Here is a 23,366-nt window from a genome sequence, read left to right as displayed (position 1 = left end):
AAAACTCATGTCATGTTTTCCACTAATGCGATGAGACTTGGATCAACATGATCGTGGGTTTCCTTGTGGTTCTGAACACTCTCATCCCAGGTGAGTTCCGCTTCTGGTCCACTGACCCCCAATGTGGTCCTGATTCAAAAGGTGCACGTGTATGCTGAATGCATCCTACATATGTTTAACAGTACATTTACACATGCGGGACAAGCGGTAGAAAATGGATGGATGGATGAATGCTTCACTGTGGACAGAATTTGGCGATCACTGTTTTGTTCTACTACTTTCAGTGGTCCTTGAACTCACCGTAGTTTGTTTACATGTACGACTTTCTCTTTTTGCGGCTCCAGATAGATGTTTTTATTTTTATTTTTGGTCCAATATGGCGCTTTAAACATTTTGGGTTGCCGACCCCGTGCTACCAGAATTAGCTTTTCCAACCTGTAACTTATTTAAACAATAATTAATTAATTAACTAAATAATTTATTTATTAACAAGTTACATCCACAGTGGATGAGACTGTTACATGCTCAGTGCAATAGACTGTTACATCCATGGTGCATTAGACCAGTGGTTCTCAACCTTTTTTTTAGTGAAGTACCCCCTGTGAACATTTTTTTTTAATTCAAGTACCCCCTAATCAGAGCAAAGCATTTTTGGTTGAAAAAAAAAATAAAGAAGTAAAATACAGCACTATGTGATCAGTTTCTGATTTATTAAATTGTATTGCAGTGCAAAATATTGCTCATTTGTAGTGGTCTTTCTTGAACTATTTGGAAAAAATGATATAAACATAATTAAAAACTTGTTGAAAAATAAACAAGTGATTCGATTATAAATACTGATTTCTACACATAGAAGTAATCATCAACTTAAAGTGCCCTCTTTGGGGATTGTAATACAGATCCATCTGGATTCATCAACTTAATTCTAACTATTACTTCACAAAAAAATAAATCTTTAACATCAATATTTATGAAACATGTCCAAAAAAATCTAGCTGTCAACACTGAATATTGCATTGTTGCATTTCTTTTCACAGAGTATGAACTTACATTCATATTTTGTTGAAGTATTATTCAATAAATATATTTATAAAGGATTTTTGAATTGTTGCTATTTTTAGAATATTTAAAAAAAAAATTCACGTACCCCTTGGCATACCTTCAAGTACCCCCAGGGGTACACATATGAGAACCACTGCATTAGACTGTTACACCTGCAGTACATTAGACTGTTACATCCACGGTGCATTAAACTGTTACATGCATACTGCATTAGACTGGTAAAGTATATCCAAGGTGCAACGCTGTTACAAATATGCGTCACACTGTGAACCCACACCAAACAAGAATGACAAACACATCCGGAGAACATCCAGACCGCAACACAACATAAACACAACAGAAGAAATACCCAGAACCCCTTGCAACGCTGACTCTTCCGTAATGCTACAATATACACCCCCGCAACCCCCTACGCCCCCACCTCAACCCTGATGACGTCATATCAAATATTCCACTTTGAAATATATTTTTGGTGGAAGACTTTGCATATTTTGCCATAAAACGGCGGAAAACAAACAAACAAACAAAACAATATAAAAAAATAAAACATTTTGAAATGAGAAATAGATCTCCCTTAGAGATAGGGTGAGAAGCTCTGCCATCCGGGAGGAACTCAAAGTAAAGTAGCTGCTTCTCCACATCGAGAGGAGCCAGATGAGGTGCCTCGGGCATCTGGTCAGGATGCCACCCGAACGCCTCCCTAGGGAGGTGTTTAGGGCACGTCCAGTCGGCAGGAGGCCACGGGGAAGACCCAGGACACGTTGGGAAGACTATGTCTCCCGGCTGGCCTGGGAACGCCTCGGGATCCCCCAGGAAGAGCTGGACTAAGTTGCTGGGGAGATGAAAGTTTGGGCTTCCCTGCTTAGGCTGCTGCCCCCGCGACCCGACCTTGGATAAGCAAAAGAAGATGGATGGATGGTTGGAATTTTTTCTAAAGCAAGTTCAAGTATCATTGGCAAATTTTCACCTAGTCCCGGCCTTGGCGTGTTGCCCACCTTGTCCTATTTTTGGGATTTTAGAATATGGTCAGCCTAGTTGAATGTACCCTAAGATTTTTTGGTTAAAATAAAGCCAATAATGCAATTTTTTTGTGGTCCCCTTTCTTTAGAAAAGTACCGGAAAGTATCAAAATAATTTTAGTACCAGTACCAAAATATTGGTATTGTTACAACACTATCCAATAGCGCTGCGAATCTTTGGGTGTCCCACGATTCGATACAATAGCGAATCTTGGGGTCGCGATTCGATTATAAATCGATTTTTTTCGATTCAACGCGATTCTCGATTCAAAAACGATATTTTTCCCATTCAAAAGGATTCTGTATTCATTCAATACATAGGATTTCAGCAGGATCTACCTCAGTCTGCTGACATGCTAGCAGAGTAATAGATTTAAAAAAAAAAAGCTTTTATAATTGTAAAGGACAATGTTTTATCAACTGATTGCAATAATGTAAATTTGTTTTAACTATTAAACGAACCAAAAATATGACTTATTTTATCTTTGTGAAAATATTGGACACAGTGTGTTGTCAAGCTTATGAGATGCGATGCAAGTGTAAGCCACTGTGACACTATTGTTCTTTTTTTTATTTTTATATAAATATCTAATGATAATGTCAATGAGGGATTTTTAATCACTGCTATGCTGAAATTATAACTAATATTGATACTGTTGTTGATAATATTCATTTTTGTTTCACTACTTTTGGTTTGTTCTGTGTCGTGTTTGTGTCTCCTCTCAATTGCTCTGTTTATTGCAGTTCTGACTGTTGCTGGGTCAGGTTCGGTTTTGGAATTGGATTGCATTGTTATGGTATTGTTTTGTTGGATTGATCAAAAAAAAAGTAAAAAATAAAAATCGATTTAAAAAAAATGAGAATCGATTCTGAATCGCACAACGTGAGAATCGCGAATCAAATTTGAATACATTTTTTCCCATACCCCTACCATCCATCCATTTCCTACCGCTTGTCCCTTTTGAGGTCGCGGAGGGTGCTGGAGCCTATCTCAGCTACAATCGGGCGGAAGGCGGGTACACCCTGGACAAGTCGCCACCTCATCCCAGGGCCAACACAGATAGACAGACAACATTCACACTCACATTCACACACTATTCACTACTAATTGTTAGTTTTCTATTATCTTTTTTACTTGTATTACTGTATGAAAAATATGCTCCGCAAACCCATAACTTCCCCATTGTGGGATGAAATAACGTCTATTAGTGATGGGTCCGGCAACACCGATGCATCGGCGCTAGCGTCGAGCTCGTAGAGCAAAACCGCTTTTCGAAAGTCACGTGACCGATCATGAGCTGTTTCGGTCATGTGACCGATACACGAACTGTGTCGCACTGACGTCTGCGCGCCAACCTGTGTTTATAAGGAAGCGCATCTGTCAAGGAGATGCTGCTGCCAACAGAATCGCCGCACTTCTGTCGTTGGTCGTTTGTCATTTATCGTTTTCGGAGATCATTTCCGCCGTGTGGGAATATTTTGATCATATATCGGAAAAAAAGGTATTTGTGTTCATTTCCCTGTCGTTTCATCCTGTTCTCTCAAAGTTTCCAGCATTGTCCCACCCACACAACCATCCGATTGGTTACATTAAAAAACGGTAACAATCAATCTCTTTGATAGCTCAGTTGGTAGAGTGAAGGACTGAAGTTGTTCATGCTGAGTTCCTTAGGACACTTGTTCAAATCTAGCTCGAACCCATTTGTTACGCTTGTGTGGCATTGTAATGCCGGATTCGGTCCTCCGTGGATGCGTCAGCAAGAACACAGCAAAAAGGTAAGAACTAAGGGATTTATTAAACAAAAGGAGCTATGAACAAAAACACTGATACAAATAGAAAAGGCAAATAAAAGCGCTAGCATGGAAAGCTAGGACAAACAAACCGAAGCACAAGGGCACACAAAAGGAAACACAAAACAACTAGCGTGAAAGCTAGGAATAAAATAAAGCTCAGCGTGAGAGCTAGCGAAAAACGAGAGTGAGAGACAAGTCATAAACAGATGTATGTGAACAAACTAAGATCCGACAATCAGTGAACAGAAAACGCTGGCTTATAAATAGGTGGTGATTAGTAAAGACAGGTGTGCTGGAAAAGAGAGTAGCAGCTGAAACTAATGAGTGACCATGGAAACGAACAAAACAGGAACCAAGTATGTCAAACCGCAGAGTGATGTAAAAATGGAACAAAAATAACAATATGGTGATGATCCGACCATCGGATCACAACACCATTAGCTTTTTCCCATAAATTGATTAACGTGGACCCCGATTTAAACACGTTGAAAAACTTATTCGGGTGTTACCATTTAGTGGTCAATTGTACGGAATATGTACTGTACTGCAGTGGTTCTCAAATGGGGGTACGTGTACCCCTGGGGGTACATGAAGGTATGCCAAGGGGTACGAGAGATTTTTTTTGAAATATTCTAGAAATGGCAACAATTCAAAAATCCTCTATAAATATATTTATTGAATAATACTTCAACACAATATGAATGTAAGTTCATAAACTGTGAAAAGAAATGCAACAATGCAATACTCAGTGTTGACAGCCAGATTTTTTGTGGACATGTTCCATAAATATTGATGTTAAAGATTTCTTTTTTTGTGAAGAAATGTTTAGAATTAAGTTGATGAATCCAGATGGATCTCTATTACAATCCCCAAAGAGGGCACTTTAAGTTGATGATTACTTCTGTGTGTAGAAATCTGTATTTATAATTGAATCACTTGTTTATTTTTCAACAAGTTTTTAGTTATTTTTACATCTTTTTTCCAGATAGTTCAAGAAAGACCACTACAAATGAGCAATATTTTGCACTATTATACAATCTATTAAATCACAAACTGATGACATAGTGCTGTATTTTGCTTCTTTATCTCTTTTTTTTCAACCAAAAATGCTTTGCTCTGATTACATGTTCACAGGGGGTACATCACTGAAAAAAGGTTGAGAACCACCGCTGTACTGTGCAATCTACTAATAAAAGTTTTAATCAATCAATTAATCAATCAACAGAGCGTATTCAGAGCGCATGTAAAAAAATAAATTAAAAAAACCAGTCCACAAGTATCCTCATTAACAACACGTTCTCTTAGATTTCCATGTTATGATACATGTTCACATTATTTATTGACTGTATCTAAAAAAGATAAAAATATATTTTTATTTAAATGAAGATATGAAATAATCCTAAATGAAACACAATGACTTGGTTTATATCATGGGTGTCCAACTCTGGCCCATACTCATACTCATACTCGTCAACCCTCCCGATTTTCCCGGGAGACTCCCGAAGTTCAGTGACCCCCCCGAATTTCTCCCGATTTCCACCTGGATATTAATATTGGGGGCGGGCCGTAAAAGCACTGCCTTTAGCGTTCTCTACATGTCGCGACGTCCGCTTTTCCTCCATACAAACAGCGTGCCGGCCCACTCACATAATATATGCGGCTCAACAGCCATACAGGTCACACTGAGGGTGGCCGTATAAACAACTTTAACAACTGTTAAAAATATACGCCACACAGTGAACCCACAGCAAACAAGAATGACAAACACATTTTGGGAGAACATCCGCACCGTAACACAACATAAACACAAGCGAACAAATACCCAGATCCCCTTGCATCACTAACGCTACAATATACCGCCCGCTACCACCAAACCCCGACCCAACTCAAACCCGCCGCCGAAAAGAGGCATTCAATTTGTATTTTTATCCTATTTGATATGCTATTGATATTTTTTAGTTATTATTATTTTAAACTCGATTTTGCATGTCACTATAAAGTTATGTAAGCCTTGCTTGGTCAATATTCAATGCAAAACTTGCTTGGGTCCCTATTAAAGGATTAATTTGTTCAACCTCGGCCCGCGGCCTCGTTCAATTTTACATTTTGGCCCGCTCTGTATTTGAGTTTGACACCCCTGGTTTATATTGTACATATATACTAGGTCAGGGGTGCCCATTACGTCGATCGCGAGCCACCAGTCGGCCGCGGGGGGTGTGTCAGTCGATCTCCAGCCAGGCTTTTAAAAAAAATAGACCTAAAAATGAGTGATCATCAATCTTCACCAAGACGTCACTTAAATGACATTCACGGTACCGGAGGGTCTTGTGAGATGACGCTGGCTGCTGCAAGATCATTATTATGAAAATATGACCGAGAGGAAGGCGAGAAACACTTTTTATTTCAACAGACTCTCGCGCCGTACCTTCCGTCAAAACTCTAAAGGCCGACTGCACATTTCCTATCTTCACAATAAAAGCCGTGCTTCATGCTGCCTGCGCTAACTAAATACAGAGTCTCGGAAAACTGGCGTGCACAAACGATCCCTCAGAAAGCTGGCGTGCACATCACTTGTGCACGCCAGCTTTCCGAGACTCTTATTTTGTTAGCGCAGGCAGCATGAAGCAGGGCTTTTATTGTGAAGATAGGAAATGTGCAGTCGGCCTTTAGAGTTTTGACGGAAGGGACGGCGCGAGAGTCTGTTGAAATAAAAAGTGTTTCTCGCCTTCCTCTCTGTCATTTTTTCATAATAATGAACTGGCAGCAGCCAGCGTCATCTCACAAGACCCTCGGGTGCCGTGAATGTCAATCAAGCAAGCTACGGAATTTGCCGCCAATGTTTTTCTTGTAAAGTGTATGGAAGCTGGATGAATTAGATGCCAAAAACCAACCACTTTCATGTGGTATTGTACAGAAAGGACAACTTTTTTTCTCCTCCATTTGAAAATGTGGGCGTTATCATCATTACTGTCTGATTCCAATCAATGCAAGTCATCAGAATCAGGTAATACACCAACTTATATTCTTGTCTTCGTGAAAGAAAGACATCTATATGTGTTACACATGCTTGTATTATCATTAAACACATTTAACTTGTTTACAAAAATGTCTCTTTCATAAATAAATAAATATAAATGATATATATAAATGAGGTAGATCCCCTCGAGTTGGTCAATTGAAAAGTAGCTCGCCTGCAGAAAAAGTGTGGGCACCCCTGTACTAGGTCATAAAATCAGTGTCATTTGAGTCGGTCCATAGGTTGCCTGTAGGGATTTTTAATGTCCAGCAGATGTCAGTATTTAGTGACACAGTATCAATACAGTTTTGCAATGTGTCCAAACGCTACATGACGCCTCATCAACCCATGCATCACTCATGTCTATGCTACCCCGACCCTTTTGACTGGTGCAGGCGGTGTCTCAGTGTCCACGTGGAGCATGGACGTTTCCAAGGAGACTGAGGCGAGAAGAGGACGAGACGCCGTCCTCACATGCTCCTTCACCCATCCCAAGCAGGACCACTATACCGGCAACATCAGGGTCGAGTGGTCCAAAAAAACGACCTTCTTTGAGTGCTCCATCCAAAACATCTCCTCAGAGAACCTCAGGGACTGCTCATGGTCAAGGTTTTCGCTGCATGGCGACCCGCGACAAGGGGTGCTGTCGCTCCTTATCCAAGGGGTCCTGCTGACCGACGAGGGCGAGTACTTGTGCCGTATAAAACTGGACTATGTGCCTCGGAACTACGAGAACAAGATGGAGAAGACAATGGCGCTAAAGGTCGTAGGTAAAGATTGAAATGAACATAATGGAGAAATTTCAGGGAGTCAGCACATGTGCATCTTCCTTGTTTCCTTGCTTTCCCGCAGAGGAGCCGGAAATCCTCAGCTTGTCATTGGTCAACGACAGCGCCCCCCAGTGGCTGCAGTGTATTACAGCGGGCAACCCCCTGCCCAACATCACCTGGCTGTCCACCTCCAGGGGTCCCATATTAGCTGAGAAGGAGAAAAACCAAGGGTACCGGCTGACCAGCTGGGTCCCTTATGAGGTGGGGGACCGGGTCACGTGCACAGCGACGAGTCGATTGGGCCGGGCTGAGCGGACCCTGCTCCCCCCCTCAAACGCTCTGACCGTCGCTCTGATAGCGGGCGCCGGCGCTGTGCTTCTGCTGCTGGCCACAGGGGGCGTCGTGCACCTGCTGAGGCGCAGAGGTGAGCGGCTCCCCAAGTATGACAGGCGGGGTCAACACAGGAAGTAACTTTAGAAACAGGCTCCACTTCCTGTAGATCAAATTCAGGCCCGGGGGCCACATCCGGCCCGTTAAGCTTTTCAATTTGGCCCGGATGGTTATTTTCCTCTTTGTTCCAGAGGACACCCTCGTCCACAGTCTCCAAATATAATTTGAAATGTGGACTCGTCAGACCACAGAACGCTTTTCCACTTTGCATCAGTCCATCTTAGATGAGCTCGGGCCCAACGGAGCCAGCGGAGTTCCTTGGTGTTGTTGATAAATGGGTTTTGCTTTGCACAGCAGAGTTTTAACTTGCACTTACAGATGTAGCAACCAACTGTGGTTACTGACAGTGGTTTTCTGAAGTGTTCCTGAGCCCATGTGGTGATATCCTTTACACACTGACGTCGGTTTTTGATGCAGTACAGTCTGAGGGATCAAAGGTCCGTAATATCATCGCTTACGTGCAGTGATTTCTCCAGATTCTCTGAACCTTTTGATGATTTTACGGACTGTAGATGGTAAAATCCCTAAATTTATTGCAATAGCTCGTTGAGAAATGTTGTTCTAAAACTGTTCGACAATTTGCTTACAAAGTGGTGACCCTCGCCCCATCCTTGTTTGTGAATTACTTAGTATTTCTTGGAAGCTGCCTTTATACCCAATCAAGGCACCCACCTTTTCCCAAATAGCCTGCACACCTGTGGGATGTTCCAAATAAGTGTTGGATGAGCATTCCTCAACTTTATCAGTATTTATTGCCACCTTCCCCAACTTCTTTGTCACGTCTTGCTGGCATCAAATTCTAAAGTTAATGATTATTTACACGCACAAAAAAATGTTTGAACATCAAATATGTTGTCTTTGTAGCCTATTCAATATGGTTTGAAAAGGATTTGCAAATCATTGTATTCCGTTTATATTTACATCTAACACAATTTCCCAACTCATATGGAAACGGGGTTTGTAATTTGTTTCGATCTTTAAGATAGGAAGCATAGCTGCCGTTATGATGTGCAGTCATGTTTTCTAACGACCGTAAGTCTTGAACTAGACAAAGTATTTCAATGGTTGGAATCTGTGCTCATGGATGATATACCAGTTACTATATGGTAGTCTAATTAGTTACGGTGGTCATCTAATTAGTTACTATGGTCATCTAATTAGTTACCATGGTAATCTACATCACAGCAGCTCAGACGAGGCACCAAGCAGTGTGGGCGGGAGGCGTTTCCACAGACGCGGAAGGAGATTTTCACAACGAAGTTCTAAAGCAGGGGTGTCAAACTCAAATACAGAGTGGGCCAACATTTAAAACTGAACAAAGCGGCAGGCCAAGGTTGAACAAATTAACCTTTTAATATCAATCAATGTTTACTTATATAGCCCTAAATCACTAGTGTCTCAAAGGGCTGCACAAACCACTACGACATCCTCGGTAGGCCCACATAAGGGCAAGGAAAACTCACACCCAGTGGGACGTCGGTGACAATGATGACTATGAGAACCTTGGAGAGGAGGAAAGCAATGGATGTCGAGCGGGTCTAACATGATACTGTGAAAGTTCAATCCATAATGGATCCAACACAGTCGCGAGAGTCCAGTCCAAAGCGGATCCAACACAGCAGCGAGAGTCCCGTTCACAGCGGAGCCAGCAGGAAACCATCCCGAGCGGAGGCGGATCAGCAGCGCAGAGATGTCCCCAGCCGATACACAGGCAAGCAGTACATGGCCACCGGATCGGACCGGACCCCCTCCACAAGGGAGAGTGGGACATAGGAGAAAAAGAAAAGAAACGGCAGATCAACTGGTCTAAAAAGGGAGTCTATTTAAAGGCTAGAGTATACAAATGAGTTTTAAGGTGAGACTTAAGTGCTTATACTGAGGTGGCATCTCGAACTGTTACCGGGAGGGCATTCCAGAGTACTGGAGCCCGAAATGAAAACGCTCTATAGCCCGCAGACTTTTTTTGGGCTTTGGGAATCACTAATAAGCCGGAGTCCTTTGAACGCAGATTTCTTGCCGGGACATACGGTACAATACAATCGGCAAGATAGGATGGAGCTAGAGTCTATTTAAAGGCTAGAGTATACAAATGAGTTTTAAGGTGAGACTTAAATGCATTGAATATTGAACACGCAAGCCTTATATAACTTTATAGTGACATGCAAACTCGAGTTTCAAATAATAATAATAATTAAAAAAAGTTCAATGGCGCATCAAACAAAATTTAAATAAAAATGTAATGCCTCTTTTCTATTTGCAGCCTTCTCAGGTAAATATCAAAATAAACTTTTCTCACAGGCTAAAAATAAATTAGAAAATAAAATAACAATAATGAATGAATCAAGCATTCAAGTCTTGAAGTAGCAAACGAAAGCGCACAAATAAAACGTTAATTATTGCTCAGTTTGCTTAGCTGATTTGCTTAAACACTAAATATGGAAAAAGCAACACTTATATAACTTAACAGTGCAAAATCTTAATAGTGGAGGTAGCGGGGGGTGTATATTGTAGCGTCCCGGAAGAGTTAATGCTGCAAGGGGTTCTGGGTATTTTGTTTATGTTGTGTTACGGTGCGGATGTTCAATCAATCAATCAATGTTTATTTATATAGCCCCAAATCACAAATGTCTCAAAGGACTGCACAAATCATTACGACTACAACATCCTCGGAAGAACCCACAAAAGGGCAAGGAAAACTCACACCCAGTGGGCAGGGAGAATTCACATCCAGTGGGACGCCAGTGACAATGCTGACTATGAGAAACCTTGGAGAGGACCTCAGATGTGGGCAACCCCCCCCCCCCCCCCCCCTCTAGGGGACCGAAAGCAATGGATGTCGAGTGGGTCTAACATGATACTGTGAAAGTTCAATCCATAGTGGCTCCAACACAGCCGCGAGAGTTTAGTTCAAGCGGATCCAAGACAGCAGCGAGAGTCCCGTCCACAGGAGACCATCTCAAGCGGATCAGCAGCGTAGAGATGTCCCCAACCGATACAGGCGAGCGGTCCATCCTGGGTCCCGACGAACGGTCCATCCTGGGTCTCGACTCTGGACAGCCAGTACTTCATCCATGGTCATCGGACCGGACCCCCTCCACAAGGGAGGGGGGGACATAGGAGAAAGAAAAGAAGCGGCAGATCAACTGGTCTAAAAAGGAGGTCTATTTAAAGGCTAGAGTATACAGATGAGTTTTAAGGTGAGACTTAAATGCTTCTACTGAGGTAGCATCTTGAACTGTTACCGGGAGGGCATTCCAGAGTACTGGAGCCCGAACGGAAAACGCTCTATAGCCCGCAGACTTTTTTTGGGCTCTAGGAATCACTAACAAGCCGGAGTCTTTTGAACGCAGATTTCTTGCCGGGACATACGGTACAATACAATCGGCAAGATAGGCTGGAGCTAGACCGTGTAGTATTTTATACATAAGTAGTAAAACCTTAAAGTCACATCTTCACATGTTTTCCCGAAATGTTTGTCATTCTTGTGTGGTGTGGGTCCACAGTGTGGCGCATATTTGTAACACTGTTAAAGTTGTTTATACGGCCACCCTTAGTGTGACCTGTATGGTTATTGAGCAAGTATGACTTTCATTCACTCATGTGTGTGTTTAAAAGCCGCATATATTATGTGATTAGGCCGGCATGCTGTTTGTATGGAGTAAAAGGTTGTAGAGAACGCTTTAAGGCAGGGCCTTTAAGGCACGCCCCCAATATTGTTGTCCGGGTGGAAATCGGTTGAAATTCGGGAGAAGGGTTTCCTCGGGAGATACTCGAGAGGGGCACTGAACTTTGGGAGTCTCCCGGGAAAATCGGGAGGGTTGGCAAGTATGAGTATTAGCGGTGAATGCGGCTGTATAATACCGGCGGGCCAGTACTAATGTTAATTTGATATTGCCTCAAGGGCCAAATTGATTTACACGGCGGGCCAAATTTGACCCGCGGGCCAGAGTTTGACACCCATGTTCTAAAGCTTAGTCATGTATCAGAAATATCAGATTGTAGGTGGGTTTATTTTGTACCCTTCGTGTTTATATTTCACTGTTTTTTGCATTTTTGTTGCGTTTCACTTGATTGTAAAATATGTCCATCGAAAGGCGGTGTGACGTCCATATTTTGTCAATATTCAGTGTTTTATACTTCATAGAAAAATGTAAAATTCCATTATGTTTTTCAAGGCGGTCTGTTATAACATTTTTAGCATTCAATCAGACATTATGTGAGATTTTTGTTCTTCCCTCACTCGTGAACAAGACTCCTAGGTACTTGAACTCCTCCACTTGGGGCAGGGTCTCCTCCCCAACCCGGAGATGGCATTCCACCCTTTTCCAGGCGAGAACCATGGACTCGGACACCCTTAGAGATAGGGTGAGAATCTCTGCCATCCGGGAGGAGCTCAAAGTAAAGCCGCTGCTCCTTCACATCGAGAGGAGCCAGATGAGGTGGTTCGGGCATCTGGTCAGGATGCCACCCGAACGCCTCCCTAGGGAGGTGTTTAGGGCACGTCCAACCGGTAGGAGGCCACGGGGAAGACCCAGGACACGTTGGGAAGACTATGTCTCCCGGCTGGCCTGGGAACGCCTCGGGATCCCCCGGGAAGAACTAGACGAAGTGGCTGGGGAAAGGGAAGTCTGGGTTTCCCTGCTTAGGTTGTTGCCCCCGCGACCCGACCTCGGATAAGCGGAAGAAAATGGATGGATGGATGGATGGATTATGTGAGATTTTGTATTAGTGTTCATAAAAATAGATATACTGGCCCGAAGACACATTTTTTCTGTAAATGTGGCCCGCGAGTCAAAATAATTGCCCAGGCCTGCTGTAGATGGTGGTCCACGGGGGTTCTATAAGCTTCCATGTCGTCCCACACTCATCCACTTACTTTCATAATTGAATATGAATACTAACATTTCGTTGACTATGGATACTCATATTTTATTGCTGATTAAAAACACTCATGTGGGCATGTTTGTGTGTCAAATAGAAGAGCGTCCACTGCACTGCGCACATAGTCCAGCTGAGGTCGCTGTTGACCTTCAGGTAGTTTACTCCACTGTTGTGCTTCCTGTTTCCGGTAAGTGGCCTTAACTCTCTACCTTTTTTTTTTCAACTTTTTTTTAATCAATGAACAACAAACATACATTTAAAATTTACTCAGCAGTCAATGCACTGTCAACAACAAGGAAAGAGAACAAAAGGAGATACAGATATAGCATTAAATATAAAATCATTTTAAAAAGACACAAAGTTACCTATCTTTCCATCAATTTTCTACCGCTTATTCCCTTTGGGGTCGCGGGGGGCGCTAGTGCCTATCTCAGCTGCAATCGGGCGGAAGGCGGCGTACACCCTGGACAAGTCGCAACCTCATCGCAGGGCCAACACAGATAGACAGACAACATTCACACACTAGGGCCAATTTAGTGTTGCCAATCAACCTATCCCCAGGTGCATGTCTTTGGAAGTGGGAGGAAGCCGGAGTACCCGGAGGGAACCCACGCATTCACGGGGAGAACATGCAAACTCCACAAAGAAAGATCCCGAGCTCGGGTTTGAACCCAGGATTACTCAGGACCTTCGTATTGTGAGGCAGACGCACTAACCCCTCTTCCACCGTGAAGCCCAAGAGTTACCTAAATCACTTAAAACAGGGGTGTCAAACTCAAATACAGAGTAGGCCAAAATTTTAAACTGAACAAAGCCACGGGACAAGGTTGAGCAAATTAACCTTGGTGGTAGCGGGGGGGTATATATTGTAGCGTCCAAGAAGAGTTAGTGCTGCAAGGGATTCTGGGTATTTCTTCTGTTGCGTTACGGTGCGGGTGTTCTCCCGAAATGTGTTAGTCTTTATTATTTGGTGTGGGTTCAAAGTGTGGCGCATATTTGTAACAGTGTTGGCATTGTTAAAACGGCCACCCTCAGTGTGCCCTGTATGGCTGTTGATCAAGTATGCCTTGCATTCACTTGTGTGTGTGCGCTAAAGCCGCATATATTACGTGACTGGGCCAGCATGCTGTTTGAATGGAGGAAAAGCAGACGTGACCACAGGTTGCAGAGAACGCTAAAGGCAGTGCTTTTAAGGCACGCCCCCAATATTGTTGTCCGGGTGGAAATTGGGAGAAATTCGGGAGAATGGTTGCCCCGGGAGATTTTCGGGATGGGGCACTGAACTTCGGGAGTCCCCTGGGAAAATTGGGAGCGTTGACAAGTATGAGTATTAGCGGTGAATGCGGTGTTTCAGCGAAACCGCCGCTGTATAACACCGGTGGGCCAGCTCTAATGTTAATTACACATTGCCTCAAGGGCCAAATGAAATTACAGGGAGGGCCTAATTTGGCCCGCGGGCCAGAGTTTGACACCCATGACTTAAAATGTTTTAAACAAAGATATCCATTTAAGCACTTTTGTCCTCTTAATTATTTTCCAAGATTTGAATGATAATTGTAAACCAATAAAGACCTACTGAAAGCCACTACTAGCGACCACGCAGTCTGATAGTTTATATATCAATGATGAAATATTAACATTGCAACACATGCCAATACGGCCTTTTAAGTTTACTAAATTGCAATTCTAAATTTCCCGCGAAGTGTCGTGTTGAAAACGTCGCGGAATGATGACTCGTATGATGACGCGTGTGTTTTTTTGTGACTATCAAGTATGTGCTCCAATCATCCATCCATCCATTTCCTACCGCTTATTCCCTTTCGGGGTCGCGGGGGGCGCTGGCGCCTATCTCAGCTACAATCGGGCGGAAGGCGGGGTACACCCTGGACAAGTCACCACCTCATCGCAGGGCCAACACAGATAGACAGACAACATTCACACTCACATTCACACACTAGGGCCAATTTAGTGTTGCCAATCAACCTATCCCCAGGTGCATGTCTTTGGAAGTGGGAGGAAGCCGGAGTACCCGGAGGGAACCCACGCATTCACGGGGAGAACATGCAAACTCCACGCAGAAAGATCCCGAGCCTGGATTTGAACCCAGGACTGCAGGACCTTCGTATTGTGAGGCAGACGCACTAACCCCTCTGCCACCGTGAAGCCCGTGCTCCAATCACTCTATCATAAAAAAAATAAGAGTTGTAGAAATGATTGGAAACTCAAGACAGCCATAACATTATGTTCTTAGCAAGTCTATGCCCACATCTGAGGTCCTCTCCAAGGTTTCTCATAGTCAGCATTGTCACTGGCGTCCCACTGGATGTGAATTGTCCCTGCCCACTGGGTGTGAGTTTTCCTTGCCCTTTTGTGGGTTCTTCCGAGGATGTTGTAGTCGTAATGATTTGTGCAGTCCTTTGAGACATTTGTGATTTGGGGCTATATAAATAAACATTGATTGATTGATTGATTGAGTTCCTCCTGGATGGCAGAGCTTCTCACCCTATCTCTAAGGGAGAGCCCCGCCACACGGCGGAGGAAACTCATTTCGGCCGCTTGTACCCGTGATCTTATCCTTTCGGTCATGACCCAAAGCTCATGACCAAAGGTGAGGATGGGAACGTAGATCGATCGGTAAATTGAGAGCTTTGCCTTCCGGCTCAGCTCCTTCTTCACCACAACGGATCGATACAACGTCCGCATTACTGAAGACGCCGCACCGATCCGCCTGTCGATCTCACGATCCACTCTTCCCTCACTCGTGAACAAGACTCCTAGGTACTTGAACTCCTCCACTTGGGGCAGGGTCTCCTCCCCAACCCGGAGATGGCACTCCACCCTTTTCCGGGCGAGAACCATGGACTCGGACTTGGAGGTGCTGATTCTCATTCCGGTCGCTTCACACCCATCCAGTGAGAGCTGAAGATCCCGGCCAGATGAAGCCATCAGGACCACATCATCTGCAAAAAGCAGAGACCTAATCCTGCGGTTACCAAACCGGAACCCCTCAACGCCTTGACTGCGCCTAGAAATTCTGTCCATAAAAGTTATGAACAGAATCGGTGACAAAGGACAGCCTTGGCGAAGTCAATGAGTTAATTAAAATCCCAGTTGGAAGAGGCGAGGCAAAATCACTAAATTAATACAGCAATTAGGGAATCCTGGCAAAAACTGTGGGATTCTGGGAAAAAAGGCAAACACTCACACAACATCCAACAATCCATTAAAGGGGAAGAATATAGAGGCAAGCGTAGGAGAGAGGAGGTGGTATATACTCGACTTCCATTTTTATTTTCACTCTCCATCTGATCCTATTATTTCCTGTTTAAGTCGGTCACCATGGTAGCTTATCAGTTTTCACCTGTTTCTCACGGCCCTGCACACCTGTCCTCACTAATCACCTACTTTATATAAGCCTGCATCTTTTGTTGTTCAGTCTGGGATCCAAATTTGCTTTCACGCAACAAGTTACGCCTGCACTCTGTCATCGTGTGTATATTCTCGCTAGCTTTTCACGCTCAGCCATTTGTTTATTCCAGCTCTCATGCTGTATGTTTTGTTTTACTCTTTAATGTGTCTATGTCCCAGTTTAGTTCTCATTTTTGTATATCCTAGCTTTTATGCTAGCGTCTTTTGTTTGTTTTATTCTACTAGCTCCAGCATTTTTGTTATATAGCTCTTTTTGTTATTTAACCTTCGTCTTGTGTTAGGGTCGGCACCGACCCGTTTTAGTTTTTAAATGCATAAAAGAACCACATACATTTATTTTTATGCATCAAGGCTTTTTGACTTTGTCAGGAACCTCTACTTCAACAAAATAAAACTTGATTTTTTTGTTTCACTAAATTATAAAATGCTCTGGTTGAAATTATGACATTGGTGTTGTTAGGGTCGGTTTCGACCCAGTTATAAAAAATAAGACTATAAAGCACTAAGTAGAGCCAAACTGAACACAGTGACGGCCAGCTCCTCTCCCAATCATGTGAGCTTTAGTGGATTCTCATTTTACCTTGTTATCCAGTACAAAAACAAACAACATTCATGTGGTTCTTTTATGCATTTAAAAACTAAAATGTCCAGACATTTGAGGTCAATTCAGTATAGAGTTGTTACTGTGTTAAAATTATTAAAATGAAAAAATAAATAAAACAAATTTATTTAAGAGATGTGTTCTAATACCCCTCAGTAATGGTCAGGTAACACAACAACCTTTTTTTTTATTTATACGATTCTCTTGAGGTTCGTTTTACCATTTTTTTCAATTGAAATCGAGGGGTATACTCAATCAATCAATCAATCAATGTTCATTTATATAGCCCCAAATCACAAATGTCTCAAAGGACTGCACAAATCATTACGACTACAACATCCTCGGAAGAACCCACAAAAGGGCAAGGAAAACTCACACCCAGTGGGCAGAGAGAATTCACATCCAGTGGGACGCCAGTGACAATGCTGACTATGAGAAACCTTGGAGAGGACCTCAGATGTGGGCAACCCCCCCTCTCTTGGGGACCGAAAGCAATGGATGTCGAGCGGGTCTAACATGATACTGTGAAAGTTCAATCCATAGTGGCTCCAACACAGCCGCGAGAGTTCAGTTCAAGCGGATCCAAGACAGCAGCGAGAGTCCCGTCCACAGGAAACCATCTCAAGCGGATCAGCAGCGTAGAGACGTCCCCAACCGATACAGGCGAGCGGTCCATCCTGGGTCCCGACGAGTGGTCCATCCTGGGTCTCGACTCTGGACAGCCAGTACTTCATCCATGGTCATCGGACCGGACCCCTGACAAAAAAAAGGCCCAATGGCCCACACCAAAAATATTAAAACCAATATTTTCATGGATAAGGAAACCTAACGAGGTAACCAAGAGATGAGAAACAAATTGGATGATAGATAATTGTTTTTAGTGTATTTTACAGCTGATTTAAGACATGGCTCAAAACCGACCCGTTAACATAAGAGATGGTAACAGAAAGCTAACACAAGAGGAAGGTTAAATAAATTGTGTATATCTTACCTTTGCTGTGTTCACTTGACGCATCCTCGAGGGAATCGAACCCGGCATCACAATGCCGAACCGGCGTAACAGGATGGAGTTTAAAGGCAATTTAAGGGAAAGGGGAAAACAATATAAAATGTAGCAAGGCTCTGATGGGATATCATAAGATCAAAGGTTTAATACTTAAAGTGTAATCCAGGGTGTACCCCGCCTTCCGCCCGATTGTAGCTGAGATAGGCTCCAGCGACCCAGCAGTAGAAAATGGACAAGACTACTAAAATTTCCTTATGATTGAGGGAACCCCTCATGAAACAGTTCTGTAGAGATGAAGTAGTCTTGTGATTTTTCCCACACATACATATAGCGCTCTACCACAGTATCGAGCATTATTCTCTGGATAATCCAATCAAGATATATTTTTTTCTCCTTTTATGTTATATGTGGTTTTGTGTACATGCATATTTGATGCGTATGTACGAACAGAGTCTGTAACCCAAGTACTCATCCTGAGGATACACACTCCAGTACATTAGTTGCACCTCTAAAGTTGGTTGAGACCCACCATAAAAATTTTGCCCAAGATGGCGCTGCTGTAGTGGCTGCTGTAGGCAGGAGCTCTGTGCTCTTGTGTCATCCTTTTGTGTTTCCCTCTTGTTTTCATGTGTTATTGTATTTTTTTGCATTTTGGTCCGGGACCCTTTGGGACTTTGTGACAAGGGGTGGCACTTTCGTGACCTCTGTGGTGCTTTTTTTGTGGACTTCTGGATCTGCCTCCCGGGAGCCTTTTGGCCATGGAGACCAGCTGCTGGGTGTCTGCCACACCGGAGTCGGTTTGGAGGGACTGGAGGAGATGCGGATGAGGGGACAGGACTGCAGAGTCTGGAGGGATTGGAGGAGATGCGGATGAGGGGACAGGACTGCAGAGTTTGGAGGGACTGGAGGAGATGCGGATGAGGGGACAGGGCTGCGGAGCTAGCACTGAGCGCTGGGAAAAGAGAGGCTTCGCGGTGTCTTGGCTGGGTGAGCAGGTGTCGGACACCTCAGTCACCTTGGACGTATCCTCGCTCATCCATGCGGACTGGACACAGGCCGAAAATGGAGTCGGCTGTCTTGGTTGCTTTGTTGGGTCTGCTTCTGTCTCTGGCCATGCTCCCTCCTCCCCAGCGGACGATGGCGTGGAACACCGCAGAGGCCACCACAGTGGATATGTTTCTTTTACTTTTTATTCATAGCTGTATGTAGAAGTGTCTGGTTGTATCTGCTGCTTTAATGTCTTTAATGTCCTCTGTGTTCTTTGATGTTTGATGTTTCCCTCTTACACACATGGAAGAGGGATGTGTACTATGGCTATGAGTTGTTGTTTTTTCCCTTGGCCTCAGTCTGCACCTCCTCTCCAGGGCCCAGGCTAAAACCGATGTTTTTAATTTTGTTTTAATCTTCTATTCCCCCACCTTGTTTACCTGTACCTCATCTTTTTTGTAAGGGGCGCTGGAAGCCGGCAGACCCGTCAGCGATCCTGTTCTGTCTCCCTGTAATGTTTGTCTAAACTTGAATGGGATTGTGCTGAAAATTGTAATTTTTCTGAAGGAACTCTCCTGACGGAATAAATAAAGTACTATCTAATCTAATCTAATCTATCTAAAATGAAGAAGAATAATAAGAAGAAGAGCTATCCAGCGTGATATAAACAAAGGTGTCTGTATGTGTTTATTGTTGCAGGTGAGAGTGTCACGCGCACACAAGGTGAGTCCACAAGTAGTCCAAAAGCCAAGTCGCGGAATAATTCAAAGCATATCTTTTGTATTTTCAGAGACATTGTACTCCACTGTGAGAACACATTAGTCGTCATGCCGCCATGACAGAAAACGCCGCAGAGGTGGGTCTTTCTAATCTACAAGCTTCCAGTTATCAAATAAAGCTGACTAATGATTCGTGGACGATCCTTTTTTTTAATCTTTTTCTACGGCTTTTCCTGTCAAGGTCACCGATGAGCTGGAGCCTACCCCAGGTGTTCACCTGTCAATCAGACTGAAAGCGAGACAAAAACATGACAATCTTTCATGGATTAAAAACTGTTGCTTTTACCAAAAAAAATAAATGTGCAGTAATGGCAGATACAGTATATATGTTGTCAATAAATTAAAATGGATTGAAAAATAACAAAGTTATGATTTATTTTCAATATGCAATGCATTGTCTCCTATTACCCTGAATGGCAGAGTCACCCATTGGTCAATTGTTTGAGGTTATCAGTAGACACTTTCCCAAGGAAATAGTAAAATGCCAATATTATAGAAAAGCTTCTGTTCAGACTTTTTTTTTTAAATGTCTTATTTAACTCTTTATCTCTTATCTTACTGATAGGATGCAGTGCGTCTCCCGTAACAATGTGACCTCGGACTACGTTAAGGTAACGTGTGGAGTTCCCCAGGGTTCGGTCCTTGGCCCTGTACTCTTCAGCATCTACATGCTGCCGCTAGGTGACATCATACGCAAATACGGTATTAGCTTTCACTGTTATGCTGATGACACCCAACTCTACATGCCCCTAAAGCTGACCAACACGCCGGACTGTAGTCAGCTGGAGGCGTGTCTTAATGAAATTAAACAATGGATGTCCGCTAACTTTTTGCAACTCAACGCCAAAAAAACGGAAATGCTGATTATCGGTCCTGCTAGACACCGACCTCTATTTAATGATACAACTCTAACATTTGACAACCAAACAATTAAACAAGGCGACACGGTAAGGAATCTGGGTATTATCTTCGACCCAACTCTCTCCTTTGAGTCACACATTGAAAGCGTTACTAAAACGGCCTTCTTTCATCTCCGTAATATCGCTAAAATTCGCTCCATTCTGTCCACTAAAGACACCGAGATCATTATCCATGCGTTTGTTACGTCTCGTCTCGACTACTGTAACGTATTATTTTCGGGTCTCCCCATGTCTAGCATTAAAAGATTACAGTTGGTACAAAATGCGGCTGCTAGACTTTTGACAAGAACAAGAAAGTTTGATCACATTACGCCTGTACTGGCTCACCTGCACTGGCTTCCTGTGCACTTAAGATGTGACTTTAAGGTTTTACTACTTACGTATAAAATACTACACGGTCTAGCTCCATCCTATCTTGCCGATTGTATTGTACCATATGTCCCGGCAAGAAATCTGCGTTCAAAGGACTCCGGCTTATTAGTGATTCCCAAAGCCCAAAAAAAGTCTGTGGGCTATAGAGCGTTTTCATTTCGGGCTCCAGTACTCTGGAATGCCCTCCTGGTAACAGTTCGAGATGCCACCTCAGTAGAAGCATTTAAGTCTCACCTTAAAACTCATTTGTATACTCTAGCCTTTAAATAGACTCCCTTTTTAGACCAGTTGATCTGCCGTTTCTTTTCTTTTTCTCCTATGTCCCACTCTCCCTTGTGGAGGGGGTCCGGTCCGATCCGGTGGCCATGTACTGCTTGCCTGTGTATCGGCTGGGGACATCTCTGCGCTGCTGATCCGCCTCCGCTTGGGATGGTTTCCTGCTGGCTCCGCTGTGAACGGGACTCTCGCTGCTGTGTTGGATCCGCTTTGGACTGGACTCTCGCGACTGTGTTGGATCCATTATGGATTGAACTTTCACAGTATCATGTTAGACCCGCTCGACATCCATTGCTTTCCTCCTCTCCAAGGTTCTCATAGTCATCATTGTCACCGACGTCCCACTGGGTGTGAGTTTTCCTTGCCCTTATGTGGGCCTACCGAGGATGTCGTAGTGGTTTGTGCAGCCCTTTGAGACACTAGTGATTTAGGGCTATATAAGTAAACATTGATTGATTGATTGATTATTTTTTTAAATGATTAAATGAACAAACAGAATAAGGAATTTCCCTTATAATCCCTTAATTACCAACAGGTTAAGCAACTGACATATCACATCAATGGAAAACAAAATACATAGAGAGGGACATGTTATGATCATACTGTATGTTTTGTGGATTTTTTAGTTTGTTTGTGCACTTCCTTGTTTGTTCTGTCACCATGGTTGCTTATTAGTTTCACCTGTCCCTTGCCTTGAGATTACGTCCTTATTTAAGCCTGCCTTTTCTGTCCACTCAGTCTCGTTTTGTAGTTTGTGTTTTATGCCGTTTGTGTTTCGCAAATGTAACGACCTTGTTCCCGATCCTGTTGTCCGTTTCGCAACCAGCTAACTTCCACGCTAAGTATTTGTTTTCCTTCTAGCTCCCATGCTAGTGCTCTTGGTTCTTTCTAGCTCCCAAGCTAGTTCGGTTTGTTATGCCTTTTGTGCCTAGCGCCAGTGTTTCTGTTCTTAGTCTGTTTTTAGTTTATATAAACCATTATTTCTTACCTTCACGCTGTGTCCGAGCCCGATCTGCATCAAGGAAGAACGAACCGCATCACCATACCACCTAGACGTTATAGGACAAGCGGTACAAAATGGATGGATGGACATTCCACATACAAAATGTTAAAACAAAATTTAAGCGGTAAGAAATGTTTTTTTTAAAGCATAAAAAAAATTAAATTACAACAAACACATTACATGACACAATAACATTACAAAAAACTGATCTTAAATAAATTAAATTTAGACAAAAAATTCAGAGTGGAAAAGATAGAAGAATTCCGTTTGTACAAATGAATTGTAAATAAAAACCAGTGTGTAAAAATTCAGTGTGTAAAAATTGAGTATGTAAAAATCTAGTGTAAATAAAAGTCATTGTGTAAAAAGTCAGTGTATTAAAATTCACTGTGTAAAAAAATGTTTGTATAAACTTCTAGTGTGGAAAAAAAATCAGTGTATTAAAACACAGTGTGAAAAAATGCATTGTAAATAAGTGTAAATTATACACCAGTGGAAAAAAATTAACTGTATACAAATTAAGTTAGTAAAAATCCAATTTGTAAAAATTATGTGTAAATAAAAGTCACTGTATTAAAATTCAGAGTGAAAAAAATTACTGTGTAAAAAAATCGGTGGAAAGAAAAACCAGTGTATAAAATGTCAGTGTTTAGTGTAAAAAATTAAGTTGGTAAAAATTCAGTCTAAGGTGCAAAAAAACTCAAGACTCACTTCCAGTGACCTCAGCCAATGAGGTGTCAAGTTTGCAATCACGTGACAAGTCGTGCAAAGTCGGCATTTGCTCAAGGCCACTAACTAAAAGGGGGTCCCCGGACAATTCCCCTCAATGGGGCCCCTCCCCGCAGCCAACAAGTCTGTGCACGGCCATTGGTCGTGAACTTTTGCTGGATCTACGCATCGAACTACGGTTGAATAATACAGTGTTTTTCAACCACTGTGCCGCGGCACACTAGTGTGCCGTGAGATACAGTCTGGTGTGCCTGTGGGAGATTATCTAATTT

At 43.0% G+C, this 23,366-nt stretch overlaps 1 protein-coding gene across 2 annotated transcripts; it reads left to right on the top strand.

Moving 5' to 3' along the window:
• On the top strand, positions 1-20,159 carry siglec15l (sialic acid binding Ig-like lectin 15, like). 2 transcript variants are annotated; one of them, XM_061881756.1, is made up of 7 exons: positions 1-90; positions 7,287-7,661; positions 7,744-8,085; positions 13,090-13,179; positions 19,715-19,738; positions 19,806-19,871; positions 19,976-20,159. In XM_061881756.1, the coding sequence occupies exons 1-6, from the start codon at positions 48-50 to the stop codon at positions 19,835-19,837; spliced, it is 906 nt and encodes a 301-aa protein (XP_061737740.1). In that variant the 5' UTR covers positions 1-47; the 3' UTR covers positions 19,838-19,871; positions 19,976-20,159. The 2 variants fall into 2 exon arrangements, with proteins under 2 accessions (XP_061737740.1, XP_061737741.1); XM_061881757.1 differs by lacking the exon at positions 13,090-13,179.
• The last annotated feature ends 3,207 nt before the right edge of the window (positions 20,160-23,366 follow it).

Source organism: Nerophis ophidion, linkage group LG21 (assembly GCF_033978795.1).
Source record: "Nerophis ophidion isolate RoL-2023_Sa linkage group LG21, RoL_Noph_v1.0, whole genome shotgun sequence".
NCBI lineage: Eukaryota > Metazoa > Chordata > Actinopteri > Syngnathiformes > Syngnathidae > Nerophis > Nerophis ophidion.
The sequence above is the reverse complement of the archived record's forward strand: the minus strand, read 5'-3'. Positions and strand labels throughout refer to the sequence as shown.